A 17,626-nucleotide genomic window follows, 5' to 3' on the forward strand; every position below is an offset into this window, starting at 1 on the left:
CTTTATTAGTCACAGAACACTAGCAGTTCTTTCAGATCACATAGTTTTACAATTGCTGATCCAGCCATTGTTCTAGCCCAGGACTCATCTGTGAAAGTCACAGTTTATTGAACAAGATTGTGTTACCATTCAGTTTTTTAGTCTAGTGTCAGCTATAGTGAGGATTGACAGGAGATTTGCAGGATAAATTGCAGGATATTATGCTGTTTTGCATTTCATACAAAGCTAACCATTATATGGGAAAGAACACTTGATGCATCGATGCATCAGCCACCTCTCCAAAATTTCCTCTTCATGGCCCCCCATTGTTTTAATCTTATGTAACTTGTTTGAGAAGTGGTGTGATAGTTTACAGCCCTGTGAGTCTCCTTGCATATTTAATGTAACTCTTGTGGAAGTTATTATTGTTATCCATTTTGTTTTTTAAATACTAGGAACCCCCCCCCCCCAAAAAAAAGTGTATTTAAACTTATGTTCTCTACTAAGCAAATAAGGAAGTTGATTTGGACCAGTTTTGTGAAACAGGAAAATCCATTCATGTCCAGAGCACATAAAACCACCTTGCCATAGAAAATCTCAATGTGATTCCTTTAGTGATTCCTGTTTGTTTGATTTTGCTTGTGTTTAATGTCTCCTTTCAGAGCAAAACAATGATGGGCAAAGGGCTGATGCCATTTGGACTAAAATGCAAGAAGAAAATGTCATCCCACGTGAAAGAACCATGAGATTACTAGCAGATATTCTTAAAATGAATAATCAGGAAGTTCCTTTTGATATGCCCGAGGTATATTTCACTTTTGATGTTCTTGGCGAAATGTTTGCATTAAAGAATACGCCTTGTTACACAGGATACTAAGAGGGAACATAAGGAGAAGATAACTATGTTCATGTCAACGACTTTCCTTTTTAGGTTTGGTACAATAAGGATGTCTATCCTGCCCTTTCTTCCTCTTCTCAGTCTTCTGAACTGTCTTCTGAACCTCAAAAGAAAATATTCATACTCTGCAAAAAGGGTGAAGCTGAAGGTAAATAAATTATTCTTCTTCCTTATTTTTTTAAAGAAATGTGTTAACTCTTTCAATACAAACTGGGTACCCCTGTGGTGACCTCAACCAAATAACAATTGCAATGCAGCATCAAAATTACTGCAGAAACTGTTCCATAAATCTTACCAGATAGTTTTTAATCTATAAACACTCTTTAGTTCTGCCCCCCCTTGCTGTGATAAAAAATAGTTTATGGCTAATTTATCAGTGTGACCATTATTTGCTGTAGTAGGACAGTTACTCCCCCCCCCAATTATGATTAATTTTCAAGAGAATACAGTTGAATTTGCTGATACATTCTAGAGGGAGGATGGGAATTTATCAGCAAATTCAACTGTATTCTCTTCAAAGTTAATCAAAATTTGGGGGGGAGTAACTGTCTTACTACAGAAAATAATGGTCTAGAGGGAAGATGGGGGGTTTCGGTGACTCGTGGACAGACGCACCCCATCAAGCTCCAATGCGTGCATTTGGATCGGGGCAGCAGGGAGGGAGATCGGATTCATTTGATCTCCCCCTGAAGCCCTTGTAGGGGGCTTCTAGCCTGGAGTGCTGGAGGAGCTGCACCCGAAGCCACCGCTGGGGGTTTGAGGCTTCTCTTAGCTCCATAAGGTCCCACCTCCCCAAAGCCAGCAATGGCGACAAGAGACGTTACCAGACCAGAGCGTGCAAGGACCTAAATCAAAGTGACTTTCCCTATTATGAAGATACTCAGCGGCAAAACGTGAGTGAAGAAGTTTAGAAAAGAAAGACAAATGAAAAGCAGGTGTGGGAACTGGCAGAGAGACGGCAAAGGTCCACAGGCAGAAAGGGAGGGGGGAACCTCTCGGAGGGGGAGGAGGAACCCTACCCTAGAAATCAGCGTTAAAAGTATCGGAATGAGAAGCTAAGCCGAAACTCTACTGTTAGAAAACCACCCAAATGACTCTGAGCCCAGTGGGCTTTACTATACATTGCAGAGAAGAATCTTTGAACTTTTAAAAACTTTTACCTTTGTAAACAATGACGCAGCGAGGGGGGGGAATGGCGACCAGAGTCAAAGCGACAACAGGAACTGCCAGCACAACATCACCGGTCACACAATCAGGAACTACTTCCGATATTGCTGGTACGATTTCTGAAGCCTTGCGCCCCCTGCTAGACCAGCTGACAAACCTCAACAAGAGATTTGATGATTTGCAACAAGAACTGAAAAAGACTAAAGTAAGATCAAAGAATACTGTCCAAAAGCTTAAAAAGGTTGGATGTAAGTCCAAAGAATTGGTCCGAAGAACGGATGTAGCAGATAAAGAAAGAGCTTCTGAAAAGCAACAATTATTACAACTATAAGTGGAACGATCTCTATATGTTTTGAGATTTCAAGGGGTCCCAGAAAAACAAGACGAGAATCTAAGAGAGATCCTAAGTGAAGCACTGGCCCCCCTGATCAATAGCAAACCTGAAATATTACAAGTGGATATAGATATGATTTACAGAACATATTCAGAGTTTGTGAAGAAAAATAATCTTCCAGGGGAAATATTTGTTAAATTTGCAAGAAGATCAACAAGAGACCTAATACTTAAAGCAACAACCAGGACAATATTAAAAATCCTAGAGGAAGACATAAAAGTGCTGAAAGATGTTCCATTTGAAATATGGAAGAAGAGGAAGCAATACAGAAATATTACAACATTTCTCCAAGGAAACAACATTCAGTATCGAAGGATTTTACCAGAAGGACTTATTTTCAACTATAAAGGTAAAAAGGGAAAAATTGACTCTCTCACTAAAGCAGATTCATTCTTGAAGCAGCATCAGAGTTCAACAAAGAAAAAGGAGAAAGCAGGGGAAGAGAAGGCCACAGAAGAAAAAAGCGAACAACAGAAGATAGCTAGCGACAGTTCCTCTTCTACCTCTGTGTCTTTGGGCGAAATTTTCGACTCTGATTCTGACTCTGAACTGGGAGCGACTGCCCCCAGATTATATAAGATTAAAATCCCCTGGCAAAAGAAGAAAAGGCGCAAAGAGAAGAAGACACCTAAATGAAGATCTAACATTTTTTTCTGTTAAGCTTTATAGAACATATATTATTGCTCATATGTGTTGTTATAACCAATTAGTATTTGTTCTTTCTATTTGAATACTTTATATTTGAAAGGTAAACGATATATTGTAACATAAATATATAAGGGAGTATCTAAAGTGAAAGATAGGTTATTATTGAGCCTTGCTACTCTGAATTTGTAGTGTGTAGTTTGTATTTATAGTATAAAAGCAATAAAAAGTTTTTTTAAGAAATAGAGGGAGGATGGGTATCTCCCCTAATGGATAAATTAATTCTCTCTTTTGATATTAAGTAAGCATAGTTACGGGGGGGAAAACACCAGTAGTATGACCACTGACTGCTTTTGTGATCATAACAATCACCCTGTTCATACCTTGTGGGTATTTGGTTGCACCTAGAAATTTGACAGACTTGTGCGGTCTAGTGGAGGGGGGAGGAATCCTGAAAAGAAAATTCACATTAAAAGTGTATATATGTGAACACAGAGATGATTCCATCAAAAAAACAAACACACATGCTACATTACGTTCTCAAAAAGTATTCCCAAGGATATGGAAATAGAACAGAACCTATTCAAAAACCAACGTGGTGTCCATTCAGCTTGCACTTGGATTCAACCCTATTTAGTTCTCACCTGGACATTACATCCCCAAGTCTTTATAAAGCCTATAACACTATTTGTCTTGAACTGTCCAGGAACGATGCAAGGGTCATAAGGTGCAGTTGTGTCTCAAGCAAAATCTTCTGTCACTCACTATGATTTGTTTGTCTGAGAGTGCATCTTTTATATATTAGACACAAATTGCTGTACTGAAAACACAAACATTGTGGACATATAAAGAAGAAAGTTTAAATACTTGCATGTGAATCTTTAAAATTAATTAATATCTTTGTAAGTACCAACTGTCCTGGATATATATGTAACAGTGTATGAATAGTGCCTATCCCATAATTACATGAATACTAGTGAGTCCTTTGTCCTTGAGCATACCTTAGTTCAGGTATAAAGGATCCAGTAGAACTCGCATTGTAAGAATATGTGGCCAGTCTGCTGTAACAGTCCAAGTTGTTTCTCATTTATTCTGTCTCTTGATCTGTAAATACATTTTCAAATACAGGCTGAACTGAACTAACATTTGCATCTGCAAAGTATATAGGATCTTAGGTACTATCATGGTTGTACTTGTATTTCAGATGTTAAAAATTACTTTGACATTTGAAATTATCAAAAATTCAGTAATTTTTTCCAGAAGTAGGGGGGGAATTTGGAGTATATATTACATTTTCTACAGAATGTTTACAGCGGCATCATCTTATTTCAGAAAAGTAAATGACTGAAAAGTGTGGTTACCTTTTTTCTTTCTTTCCCTTTTTTTTGGTAACGTCTTTTCACAAACTGACAGTTATTGTGAATGTGTGAAATAAAACTGTTAATCAGTCAAATAAATACAGCTTTAGTTTACTTGTTAAATATCTGTATATTTGTAAATTGTATGTTTTTATGTAAATCTTGTCTTAGCCAAATAATTTGATTTCCCAATACTGAAAACACTGCCAATATTTGCTGCCATGCTACTGTGATACAATATCAAACATTGTAATTCCCTACCTGAGAATTAGGAATAGCATTAAAATTTGTATGCAGTATGTTTGCAAAACCAATGGCATGTCAGGGCGCACTGATGAACTTAAAAGAGGAAATTTGTAGATGAACATTGTTGAAGTCATTACTGGCAGTAGCTGGGTACATTGTGCATATATGTATGTGTATTTTAAACTACGAAGGCAAATTTAAGTTACTGAAAGTTTTTTGGGGGGGGGAATCTGTATTTTTAAGAACAATTACACAGAAAAGAGCATTCACTTCAGCCAAGAAAGCAGACAGTTTCTTAAATATAGCTTTGGACTCAAAGATACCTGAAGAAAAGAGGAATAAATTTGTTTCAAATGCTGTCTTTTTCAAAATAAAAAGATGTGAATGCTCTTCTGCTGCATTTCAGTACAAACTGACACGTCAATTGTTTTTTTAATTCTCGTTGCAGAAGCATACAACGTTTTACTAGAGGCACAAAAGAAGGGTATTATGCTTGATTCCCTTGGTTATTCAGTCCTTATAAGAACGCTGCTGAGTGAGGGTTGTCTTGAAAAAGCCCTCCAAGTAAAAAACATGTAAGTCTTATATCTGTACCTTTGTAACCTTGCATAAAAATTATCACATACTTTAGTTTTCAGGTAAATGTTTCATTTTCCTATTAGGAAAATAGTCTTGCTTGGGAGCAGCATAATGGATGGGCATTTCCGATGTGCTGCATGTCATAAGTCAAAAAGAAGGTGGCATTCTCGGGTCATTTTGTAGCTAATGGTGCATCACAGCATAGCCGCACACTTGGTACATTTAACAATTAAACAAGTGCATGCATCATCCAAGCACCATTCACTTTGTATGGCTGGTTAGTCCTTAAGGTCCAAAAAGCAGACATGGAACACTGCAACAGTGGCTTTTTAGTGAGTATATTGACAAAATGGTATGAGTAGTAAGTCAGATTTAGTCAACTGGTCATAAAATTCTACCTTAGACATAAAATATGAATCCCATGTCACTTATGCCATTCACTACAGGAAAATCTGTCAGAAATATAGTTTTGCTAGGGTAGTTGATTAAATGTGCAATGGTCTGACCAGGGGAATCGTTCCTGCATTATAACTTCTTTTAATCTTTGCAATTGGTTAACTGCTAAATGCTTTTGGAATAAGGCTAGCAGATTTTACCCCCAGAAATCATATTATGAAATATTCAGAAATGGAGCAGAGCTGTTCCTCTGCGCAGTTTTATAAATCACTGCCTCTATATAAGTTTAGTGCACAATTATATTCTTGAAAATATGGCAGCCAAACAAAAAAAGATGGGTATGATCTAAAGTTCTGTGAACATCAAGAGACAATACCTTGCTTCTGCAATACAGTTGTGCAAGCAGATATAAATATTTGTGCTACACAAAGGGTAAACAAGAACAAATGTGCTTGCCATACAAGGTGTGTGCGTCGCACATGTAGGCCAAAATTCTCTGGATACCTTGTGACTTTCCTCGCACAAGATCCGGTGCAAACTGCTTACCAAAGATAAATAGCTATTACATGCACAAACCTTATTTACTTCGTTACACCTTACATTACTTATTATAGGCAATACAGAACCACTAGGGTGCTCTTGATTTATTGTAACCAGTGAAACAGCATTATAATCAAATCTGTCAGTCAAGGAAAAGAAAGCTGGTAGCCAGTCTGGGCTGTTCTTGAATGATGGATCAGTCTATTTTTAACTTCATTCTTAAACTTCATTTAATCTAATGGGATAGATTTCCGCCCTATCAGTGGCATACTACCCAGTGCAGGAAGAGGAGGAAAAGAGTGAGGGAGGCCCTTTCCATTGGTCTGCCTGACCCACCTGGCCCATCCCTTTATTAATATCTAGCTGTTCTACAGAACAGGAAGTGAAAGACAGTTCTTCCTATTTTTACCGGTTTGTATTTGATAGCTGTCTTAAGGTTTGTTGGTTTGTTTTTTGCCTTTGTTTTTGCAAAAAGAAAGGCATCATAATCACTAATAAATAGACGAAGCATCCAGAATCTAGAAGCAAACTCTGTGCTCAGAGGGTTTATAACTTCTTATTAGTATAATGAACATTGAAAAGATTCTGATTTCCTGTGGCTAGCATGGTGGGCCTGAAAAAACATTGTATTACTCATAATGTAGCGGGATTCTGCACATTAGTCATTGGCGACCCATGAGTCAAAAGTTTTAGTGGTTTGCATCTGGATCCCTGGCTCAGTAGCATATATGGACATAGCTAGAAGGAATGAATGTGAGGGTGGGGTAGAGCATTGCACATGTAGGACAAGAGAAGAGATTGGATTTATACCCCACCCTTCACTACCCAAAGGTGTCTCAGAGCGGCTTACAAACTCCTTTCCCTTCCCCTCCCAACAACAGATACCCTGTGAGGTAGGTGGGGCTGAGAGAGCTCTGACAGAAACTACTCTTTTTTCAAGAACAGCTCTTATCAGAACTACAGCTTGCCCAAGGTCATCCAGCCAGGTCCAAGTGGAGGAGTGGGGAATCAAACCTTGTTCTCCCAGATTAGAGTCCATACACTTAACCACTACACCAAACTGTAAGCACACACATGTCAAAGTAGTAAACATCAGTAGTAAAACCAACCAATAAAATAATCAGGAGTGGGGAAGTAATAGGGTTTTTTCCTTAATTTAAAAATTTGCTAAAGTAAAAACAGTTTATCCTGGTACTGGAAGACCATAAGTGATGGCAGTGTTATGAAGGAGAAAGGTAAAATAATTCCGTAGCTGGAGTAATTCTCCTGAGAAGACCTAGTCCTTCATGACCATCTGTTTTATCTCTGAAGGAATGTCAATACAAATTGAAGATGAATACATTGTACGAGCAAGTATATAAGGGAACATGTCGGTCTTCCAGATACCTCGGTCCCAGGCCTCATAGTCATATATTTACCTGGTGTACGAGAGAGACTAAATTATAGTAGAGACTGTTTTTCTAAATGTAAACAGTTAAGAAAATTCAAGTTTTCAGATGCTTATGGTCAGCCAAGTGTCTTACTTTTAGGATTCCTATGAATTTTAGGTATGCCAGCCAAGTGTCTTTTAGGATTCCTATGAATTTTAGGTATGATTCTAAAATAGAAATGTAGTACTATTGGAATGAGGGATTAAGATCTGTAATAGTGGCTAACATCTATTTAATCACACTAAAGATTGGAAGATTGGAGAAAGTAAATCCTTTGTTACATGTAATTTACAGTCTCATGCATGAATTGTTGACTTAAGGGCTTTGACAGATGGGACAAAGAAAAAAGCGGAACTGAGCAATGGACGCTTAGGCAGGGATTAAGGGGATTGGTTGGGAGAGTAGGAAAATCCTGAGTCCAATGACTGCATTTTGTGGGCCCCAGAGGCTGAAAGTGACTGAGAGGATAGTCATATTGTGTACTCAATGAAGGATTTTCTTGGGATTGAGGAGAATAATTTAGCAATGACCCTGCTTACCTCCCAATCCGCTCAACTCATAAGTTCAAGTAGGTAGGCTGCTCAGTTGTTCGCCACAAGATGATCACTGCAGTTTATCTTGATTGTTGATATGGCAAATGGCAGTTGTGCACATGCTCGTGTGAGCAGAGATTTTCTGTGAACCTTGTAAAGTTATCCTGTGATATTAACATTTCATTAGGGATGGTGAGGGCATTTGGAGGCATGCACATAAATAGAGAGAGAAAAAATGGTAATCTGCCCTGGATGTATGTTTCTTGAAAGGTTTTAAACTACGTTACTAAAGCCAAGTGTCCCCTCCCCCCCTTTTTTTTGCGTTGTAGGGAATACAGAACTGAGGTTGAAATTTCATTTTAAGTCGGCAAAAGAAATATGTCGAGTTTTTAAAAACCCCTGTATACATCTAGATGACAGAAATTTGAAAATTAAATCAACCAAATGATATGGTGTTGGTTCATAATATCTTTTAGTTTATATTTAAAATATACAGTGCTGAAAATAAATGTTTCATTTTTTATTGTGGAAAGAATAGTTTTACATTTTATAATTATGGTGACTGTTTTAAAAAGAAGAAAAAGTATCCCACTTAGGATACAGCAGAACAATGCAGGGCATGCAGTTATTTTCGTCATCTAATATGTCAGCATTCAAGAATCTGAACCGATTGTTTAAAAAAAATCTTGTACTTTGTTTCTTTTGTTGCTCATTTCCAACTTTGTCATCTGTCAGAATGCACAAAAAAATTATCCTTCTATAACCATTGACAGGATAACACAAAAGCTGTCTCCAGGTCGATATTTTGCAGCAATATTTTTAACATACGAACAGTAGTTTTTATAATTTCACCTTGGTGCTCAACCATTTATTATCGTATCAGAAGCATGTCAGTAATTCCTTTCTAAATGTCTGCTTCTTTTAGCGCCGAGACCCACATCAAGGGCTTCGTGCTGAACGATGCTGCCAGCAGCCTCCTCATCATAACGCAAGTTAGGCGGGATTATTTGAAAGGTATGTCACAATGCTTGACCTTTACGTCACATTAATGCCTCTGCAGATTTTTCTTGTAACGCCCTTCGAATACTTGGATAAAGGAGTCCATTTAGCAAATTACCTGCTTATCAAGCGCCTTTTGTGGTAGCTGAGAGACGTAAATTACTGTACATGCATTTATAATACAGCTTGAATATGAATGTACTTGTCATTTGACCACTTAGTCCAGTTTCCGTTCCATTTAACACAAGATGGGTTTTCTTAAGATGAATCACAGCTCTTCAGACATGCAAAATTTGTGCTCCAGAACGAGAGAAAGTACAGGCTTTCAAGTGCGTTAAAATTCACAACACAAGTCATTTTGCTTTGGAAATTAACATACTTTAGAGCATCTGAAACAATTCCCAGCAGTTTCTTCCCGCACATTGTGTTGGTAGTACAAGATATCAAGTGAGTTAAATTGAGTGTTAAATGTGCACGGTTGTGCACTAAATGATTATAATATTGATTTTTAAAAACCTTAATCTAATACTTTTTAATAGTTTGCAATACCAACAGTAATGAAACATACATTATGCTTTTGTGATCCTTTTAATCTTATATTGCACAGCAACAGAAATGTTGGGTGAGCAAAATAAATGCCTTGGGAATGCAGCGGTGGACAACTTCTAGTGTTGGTCTACATCCTTCTTTTCCACACATGTTGCTTAGCTTCACCTTTGAGGCTCTACAGAGAACAGACAAAGCAGAACAAATCAGGGCTACCAAAGTCCAAGTTGTTACAACATTACATCGAGCACTTGAAGAAATTGTATCCCTTAAAAGAGGTTTTGTAGAATTAGACACAGTCGCTTTTGGAATAACTGCTGCTTGATTAGCATTTCTAGATTTCTGTGTAGATTTCTAATTTTTTGCTTTGTTTCATGCATTCACTGACAGAGAAGTATGATACTGGATATTTGGGAAATAGTCCTCTGCTTAAAACAATTCATTCTTTAAAAATGCATGGTTTTAGACAGATGGCTATTTCCCAGATATCCAGTATCATTATTTCTCTGTCAGTGAATGCATGAATTGCAAAATAATGCTATCCACGGGAGGAAGGTTTGTTTACTAAGATAGCATAAAACAAATATTTAGAGATATATACCCAGTTCCATCTTACCTGCAGGATTTGCATTCCATTCAATTGCTGTTCTCCCTTCTGGATCTAAAGTCTTACCATAAGGGCTTGAAATAGTGACTCAAGGTCATATTGTGGGTGTCTGTTAAAATTTTTAGCTTTGGTAAATTTAAATCCTGTCCATTACAACTTAATTCCAGTAATTAAAGTCTTGACTTGAACCCTAGCAAGTCAGCTTGGGATATGGCGTGTTCACATGCCACTGAGTAGTCATATTTGTTTGCAGGTTCTGTTTCCTTTTGTTCCTCTTGTTGCCTGACAGCTCTTTTTCAATAGACCATCACAATCTCTAACTTCAGCACCTCCCCTTGCTTCATTCTCAGTGTTGACAGCACCCCTCATTGTTCCGTCACCCAAGTTTGTGCCCTTACGTCTCTTGTGGTCCACTAGATGTGGCAAAAGCTTGAATCAAGAGAATGGTTTGGGCCACATGTTTAACTTTTATTCCAGAGGCTTTAAAAAAAATGTTTGTCAGAATCCTTCAATCCAAAAGGCTGCTGGGGTGAGTTCTGCATTTGTGGTACTGTGTATGTCCCTAGCCCTGAGTGTCATCATTAACCAGCACTGCCAAATAAGGTACCCTTAGAACATTAGTTGCTGTAGATTTTCCGGGATGTGTGGCCGTGGTCTTGGCATTGTAGAACCTGACGTTTCGCCAGTAACTGTGACTGGCATCCTCAGAGGTATAAACACAGAAAGACGGAATACTCTCTGTGTCAAGGATTAGAACAACTTCAGAAATTACTGTCCAGAGTAGCTCCTTAGGCCTACTCTGCCTTGGAATGCAAGGTCACCTAAATCCACTTTGTGCATTCTTAACTCCAGCCCTTTCAGCTGCTGCTTTAAAAGAAAATAGCAGGAGGCTGTTAGTTAATTGATCTGTTCCTGCTTAGATCACCTTGGCTTTGCGTTGAACCTGTGTGCAGGGGGTTGAATCCATATGTTTCTGTGTTCACCCTTGGCTTTATCCTGATATAGATGTTGCACCCACATCCTGATTTACTCCCTGAGAGCCCTCTGACACATTGAGCTACAGCTGGAAGAACAAGTCTTCGGCTAAATCTTCCCTGCTATCTTTGTATAAATCTCCCTTATTCTTAAGCTGCCTAGGAGAGTCAGTATTCTTCAGATGCTCTGGGATGGTATTGTGATCTAACACACAATGGAGGCCTTGTGCTATAATCTAATACCAACCGCAATTCAAATCATCAGGCCGGCATAGCATCCACACTAAATGCTGGCATGACCAGGTCTTAAGAACATGACTTGTAAGAACTGGGGTTTTTTCCTCTGCTCATTTTTAATTTTTTTTTAACATCTGGCCTGATGAAGTGTTCTGGTGAGCTTCAAAGTTTGCACAATGTTGCATGTCATTGGGTTGGTCCTAATAAAAGATATTACGTGGATTGTGTTCCTGGTTGTGATACCATAGCATTAAACATTGTAATACCATAACATTAAGCATGCACATGCAGTTTTATTTTAATGGGTGAAGCAGCACATTGGATTGCTTATATGTCTCCACTTACTTCCCAGTGTATGGCAGTCATTGTGAGAGATTTTGTCCCCTTGAAACCCTGAAATGGGAAGCTGAAAAGCCTGCATCCCATGAATAAACTGGATTTATCTTTGCTGCTTCTCTTCTCCTCATTGGTCTTCTGCTCTTTGTATGTACATACTGCAAATCCTCAATGAAAATACAAGAACAAACAAGGAATAAGAATGATTCGGGACACATTTAAATGAAATTAATAACAGTGGGGGTGTTCATGGTCATTTTTTGTGTCTTTTGCTAGCCTGGATTTAAAACTGAGCCAGTTTGCCTGGCAAGGCAGGATATAAATGGAAAGTAATTAATAAATAATAAATAAAATAGGCAAAGCATTGCTAATATAGGTCCCTGCCACACGGGGAAAGGAATGGGTGAAAGTGCAGCTTTATAAAGCCGCACCAAAAGAAATACGCGGCGGCAGGATCACATTGATCCCCTGAGCCGCGGCGCATTCCCTCCCCGGCAGGATCGGATGCCGGGGGAAGCCATGGTGGGAAAAGGGAGACTGCTGAACTGCGCATGTCTGAGCATGCGCAGTTCAACCAGGAGCCGGGGACGCGCCGGCGATCCCACGGCCAGGCTTTGTATGCGGCGTGCTGGAAAAACCACCTCAGTAGGTGGTTTATTTTTGCTGCGGCTTTTCGGGTGAAGGGCCGGATCGGGGATGGGTGCGCAATGCTTCCCAGATGTTGCGGTGGGATCGCGCCCATTTGCTCCATCCCCAATCCGTCCCTCTCCTGGCCCAAAACCGTTCGTGTGACCGGGGCCACAGTTAACTTAAGAGGTTTCACATATAGCTAACTTAAGAGGTTTCGCAAAATGACTTGTGGTGTTCTAATGCTGGAGAAAGCACAATAGATTGTTTTAAACTCCTCTTAAACACCTGTATGAATATCCAGAATGTGCTACAGCAGAATTTTCTTCTTGTCCACTCTTAAACGATGATTTGTGAAATATAAACCATTTTTATGTCCAGTGGTAACAAAACTTCTAATGAAAACAAATGCATGCCCTCTGTGGATTTGGTGTGTATTTTCCTTGTTAGTTTAGGAGTATTTTATAAGTAGAGCAGTGGATGGTAATGGTGGAGAGACAACCTAGATGCTTGGGTTTTTTTTTTTACTTTGAATTAGTTGGTTAAAAGAACTTGAGGAATAGACCCAAGGATGCTCATGATTTTAAAACCATAAATACACGGAAATGGCTTTTGAGTAAGGCTTGTTTATAAGATGATAGGCATGACCCAGTTACAGAACCAAGAAGATTCTTACCACTCCTCCTTACTGAGCTGCAAAAACACATGAATGGTAATCATTTTAATGTCACCTATGAGCAGAGATGGCCATCTCCTGTTCCGTTCTTTAAATATAAGATTTGTGATATGTTGCTATTGCTTTAAGCATTAGGGTTTCCCCCACTTCTGTACAGGTATGCCGGATGATGCCCAGCGAAATGGAAAACACATGCAAATAATATGTAGGCTGCTAACAAGGTTGATCATTACTTGCAAATATATACATTTTGACACATTATAAAAGGATGGTAGATGAGCTAGGAAGGTGACAGAAACCAAATTTATGCTCATTTTATGTTCCTGAGACAATTATGATTCAGGTTAACAAAAAGCTCTGGTCACAGATTGTTCTATTAATACAGAAACTCTGGCAACTGGGTGATGCATAGTGAGCGGCCTACAGATACACTACACTAATTTGTAGTGTAGATATACCAGCCTTTACATTGTTGCTATTATCTTCAGGAATTCGCTCCAAAAGGGTCTGCATCATTGTTCTACAGCACGGGTCCCCAGCATGGTACCTGTGGGTGCTATAGTGCCTCTGGAAGTCTTCCCTGGTGCTCACCAAGTATTTTTAGAAGGTGGGTGTGACCAGATGGGGCTATTGGCCATCCGAAATATGATTGGCTGTGCAGACTTTTTAAAATGTTGCATTGGCAGCAGCTGCCACCACAATACAAGGATCGTCATGGTGTGACTGAAGGTAAGCTACTGCAGTCATTCTGTGGCTGGCTCCCCTTCCTGCCGCCGTTGTTTTGTGGCTCCCCCACACACACACACACACACTGTGTCAGAATTCCAAAGGTACCCACAGGCTCAGAAAGGTTGGGGACCCCAGTTCTATATTGATGCATGCCTCAGTCCCTGCACTTCAGCCTTCCGTAGCAAGAATTCATTTGTGACATAAACCAAAGTCCAGTTTGTGAATCCGGGTTGTAAGACTGCCCTCTGCCATATGGATCAGCCTGTCAGTGGAGATCCTCTTTTGAGTCTTTTCTCTGGGTGCTGTCAGCCTGAGAAGCTTAGGTAGGCTAGCTACCAGAAAGACGATATTTTTTCAATTTTATTTTTTATAAAGACAAACAAAGAAAAGAAAAAAAGCACAAACATACATACACAGTTTGGGGATTCCATTTACAATATTGTTTTGTCTGTTAAATTACTTCATACATTATCTAATTACATTTTATTTTTTCCACCTTATATTTTTACCTAAATCTTTACTCATAACTAAAAATATAGTTCACTTTGTCTTCTGCTTCGGTTGTATATCCATATGCTTTATTTATTATATTTTTCCATCCATTTATAAAACCTTGGCCATATATTCTCAAAGTTTCCTTCATTTTGTCCTCTCAGAATTAAAGTTAATTTGTCCATCTCTGCAGTTTCAAGTATTTCATTTATTTCATTTATAATTTCTTCTTTTGAAGGTACCTCATTTTTCCTCCAATATTTGGCGTATAATATTCTTGCAGCTGTCACTACATGTATTATAAGATAGGAATCTTGCTTTTTACAATTTTCTGGTAATATATTCAATAAAACTAGTTCTGGTATATAAGGTATAGTACATTTTAACATTTTTTGTAACAATTCATTAAACCTAGACCAGTATTTTTTAACTCTTATCGCACGTCCACCACATATGAAAAAATTAACCAACATTTTTTTGACATTTCCAACAATCGTTTGGTAGGTCAGAAAAAAACCTTGCTAACTTATCTGGAGTAATAGATCACCTATAAAAATTTTAGAAATATTTTTTGTGGCACTACCACAGTTGTAGAATTGCTTTACAGTTACTGTATTTTAGACACCAGGCTGAAGTTGTCCTGTTCACTGAAGCCTGTAATAATATTTAATATTGTTTATATTTTTGTACTGTACTACATATGCTTATTTATTTTAGAGCTGTTTTGTATTTAAGTAAAGTCAGACTGCAGGGCCTGTAAAACGGAGCTGTTCCATCAGGCCTTCGGGTGAGGCGGTGGGCGTCCATCTTAGTTGGCCTCCCTAGTTTAGTTCCCAGTCTACTGAAATGCTCTGATTCCACCTGTATGACCCTAACAGTCCTTTTCTTTTTATGTAATTTGCTGCTACCTCTGAATTTTATTGTTTTAATTATTTTAATGTAATGCAATTTTATTGTAATGAGTCTTTGACTCTACTTGTTGTGATCTGCCCTGAGCCCACCACTTTGGGAAGGGCAGAATAAAAATCCAATAGATAAATAAATAAAGTGGTAAGGCACTTTGGAGATATGGATGTACTTTTTAAAAAAAATAAGTCACATAGAGGTTTTACTTTTGGAAACGCTCGTCCCAAGAACTAAAAGGTCACTGGCACTGGGTATGAGCCACAGGAAATTAAAATAACAGCTATCCATAGGCTATATTCACACACAGTATCAAACCGTGCTTGGTTTCTTCACAAAAACAAGCCTGGGAAATTTCTGTTCATGGCCTCTGCTTGTGTATGGTCATGACATTTGCCCCATAGTTTTTTGTCTGAACTTGATCAGGTTCTCAAGACCAGGATTCTAAACTGTGTTGAGAAAGCAGAAACCAGTGTGATTTGGACAAAGCAGTGAATTGCAGTTTGTCACTGCAGTGTTCAGTTTCTTAGTCATGCCTCATGAGAGAAGAAGGGAGGGAGCACATTCACTCATTTCCATGATAGCGAACTTTGGTTCTGTCATTATATGTGTAGAATATGATTACTTTCTGTAGGTGCTGCACAAAAGAACCTCCCCTTCTTGTTCACTAAAGAGGGTTCAGGATATTTTCTCTTTTTCTTTCTTCTGCTCATAAAATATATATATATGTGATGTTATATGAAGACCTAAGTTTCTGTTTCTGAGTTGAGAGCTTTCTTTCTTGTTCTCCATATCCTCAATAGATGCAGTGTCTTCTCTCAAGACCCTTCTTGAAAGTGGCAAAGTGCCCAGTCGACTTGCAGTTACGCGTCTTGTTCAGACTTTGGCTCAGAAGGGAGATCTGGAAAGCATACGCGCAGTTGAGAAGATGATAGGAAGCTTCAGCAGTTCTATTAAATTGTCACCTATGCTTTTCATCAATAACACAGTGTTGGCTCACATCAAAAAGTAAGCTCCTTTCTAGTGGATATTCTGGTTTACAAGCAGGAAAAAAGACAATATGGTGACCTTATTTTCCTTGCATTCAAATAACCTTTCTCTTCATTATAGTTAAATGGATGCTAAAATAGGCTGCCGTTGAGATTCCTTATCCAGGAAACAATGGAGACTGGAGTCCATTTAATGAAATGCAGAAGCCGGCAGGTTATTACTGGATAAGTGAACTTTGAGTAGGCTAATGATGTCAAATATGTGTGTTTATCAAATTCTGCCTACCTAATCAGAGCCCCTTCTTAGGCTGATGTCTGTTTTAATTTACAGCATGATGCAAACCTCCACAAAGCCAATGAAAGTTTTTTCGCTTTGCACCAGTAAGGGGTTTTCTTTTTGCAAATGTCAGGATTACATTTGTGTTGCACTCCTTTACATAAACAAGAGGGCATGTGTGATTTTTTTGGAGTTATAAAGAGTGTGCAGCACTCTCAGCATCTCGCTGACTTGGAAAGAAAGGCGAGAGCTTAATTTTATAGTATACATTAGCTAGTACACTACTTATTTGATTGCCATTCTTTTAAATGATTTTTCCTATGGCAGATTTTTCAACGGAACTCCATTGGCTTTTTATATCAGGTCTATGTGACTCTTTATCTGATCAATATTTTTGATATGATTTTCAATCTTATTCTAAAGCCAGGGGTTCCCAATATGGTGCCGGTGGGTGCCACGGCACCTGCCAACAACTTACCTGATGCCCACCAAGTGTTTTCAGAAAGTGGGTGGGGCCAGGTGGAACTCTTGAAAGGCATGGCTTCTGATTGGCTTTGCAGTTAAAATAACATTGCTTCCCCAGTGTATTTTTTAAAATTACCTCTTCTCCCCTGGTCTTGGGGTTCCTCTGGGTTGGCATGTAGCTCTATCTTCTGCGGCAGCCATTCTGTTGTGTCAGAATTTGAAAAGTGCCCTAAGACTCAGAAAGACTGGGGAGCCTTGCTGTAAGCAATTGTTTCTCATCCAGTTCCCTTCTAAGTTTATTAAATTGTATGTTATATTACAAGGTATACCCAATTATAGCTGTTTGTTCAGATTTCAGTTTTATCAACAAGTGCCTTGCTACCTCTTCGAAATACTGCTTTGTTTTGCAGTTCAGGTACCTCTGTGGATTAACAGTGAGCTCATCACAAAACAGTAACAAGTGTCAGTCACTTAAGAGCTGGTACCTGTTCAAATATTAACTTGATGAAAAATGTTTTGCATCTGAATTTTTTGTATATATAACTTTTACTGAAGGCAAAACTGTTTTTATTTCTCATGACATCAGTACTTTCTTATGCATTCC

The 17,626-nt window shown here is 38.6% G+C and overlaps 1 protein-coding gene across 1 annotated transcript in view; it reads left to right on the forward strand.

Annotated features, from left to right (window-relative positions):
- The window catches only part of LRPPRC (leucine rich pentatricopeptide repeat containing), a 132,063-nt gene that overhangs the window by 98,818 nt on the left and 15,619 nt on the right, over positions 1 to 17,626 (forward strand). Inside the window, exons 26-30 of the mRNA XM_015410155.1 lie at positions 642 to 784; positions 911 to 1,025; positions 5,136 to 5,262; positions 9,091 to 9,179; positions 16,095 to 16,299. Of these exons, the coding sequence (XP_015265641.1) occupies positions 642 to 784; positions 911 to 1,025; positions 5,136 to 5,262; positions 9,091 to 9,179; positions 16,095 to 16,299 (679 nt within the window). The remainder of the gene's footprint in view (positions 1 to 641; positions 785 to 910; positions 1,026 to 5,135; positions 5,263 to 9,090; positions 9,180 to 16,094; positions 16,300 to 17,626) is intronic.

The sequence above is a fragment of the Gekko japonicus genome, unplaced genomic scaffold (genome assembly GCF_001447785.1).
Source record: "Gekko japonicus isolate JY-2015 unplaced genomic scaffold, Gekko_japonicus_V1.1 scaffold681, whole genome shotgun sequence".
NCBI lineage: Eukaryota > Metazoa > Chordata > Lepidosauria > Squamata > Gekkonidae > Gekko > Gekko japonicus.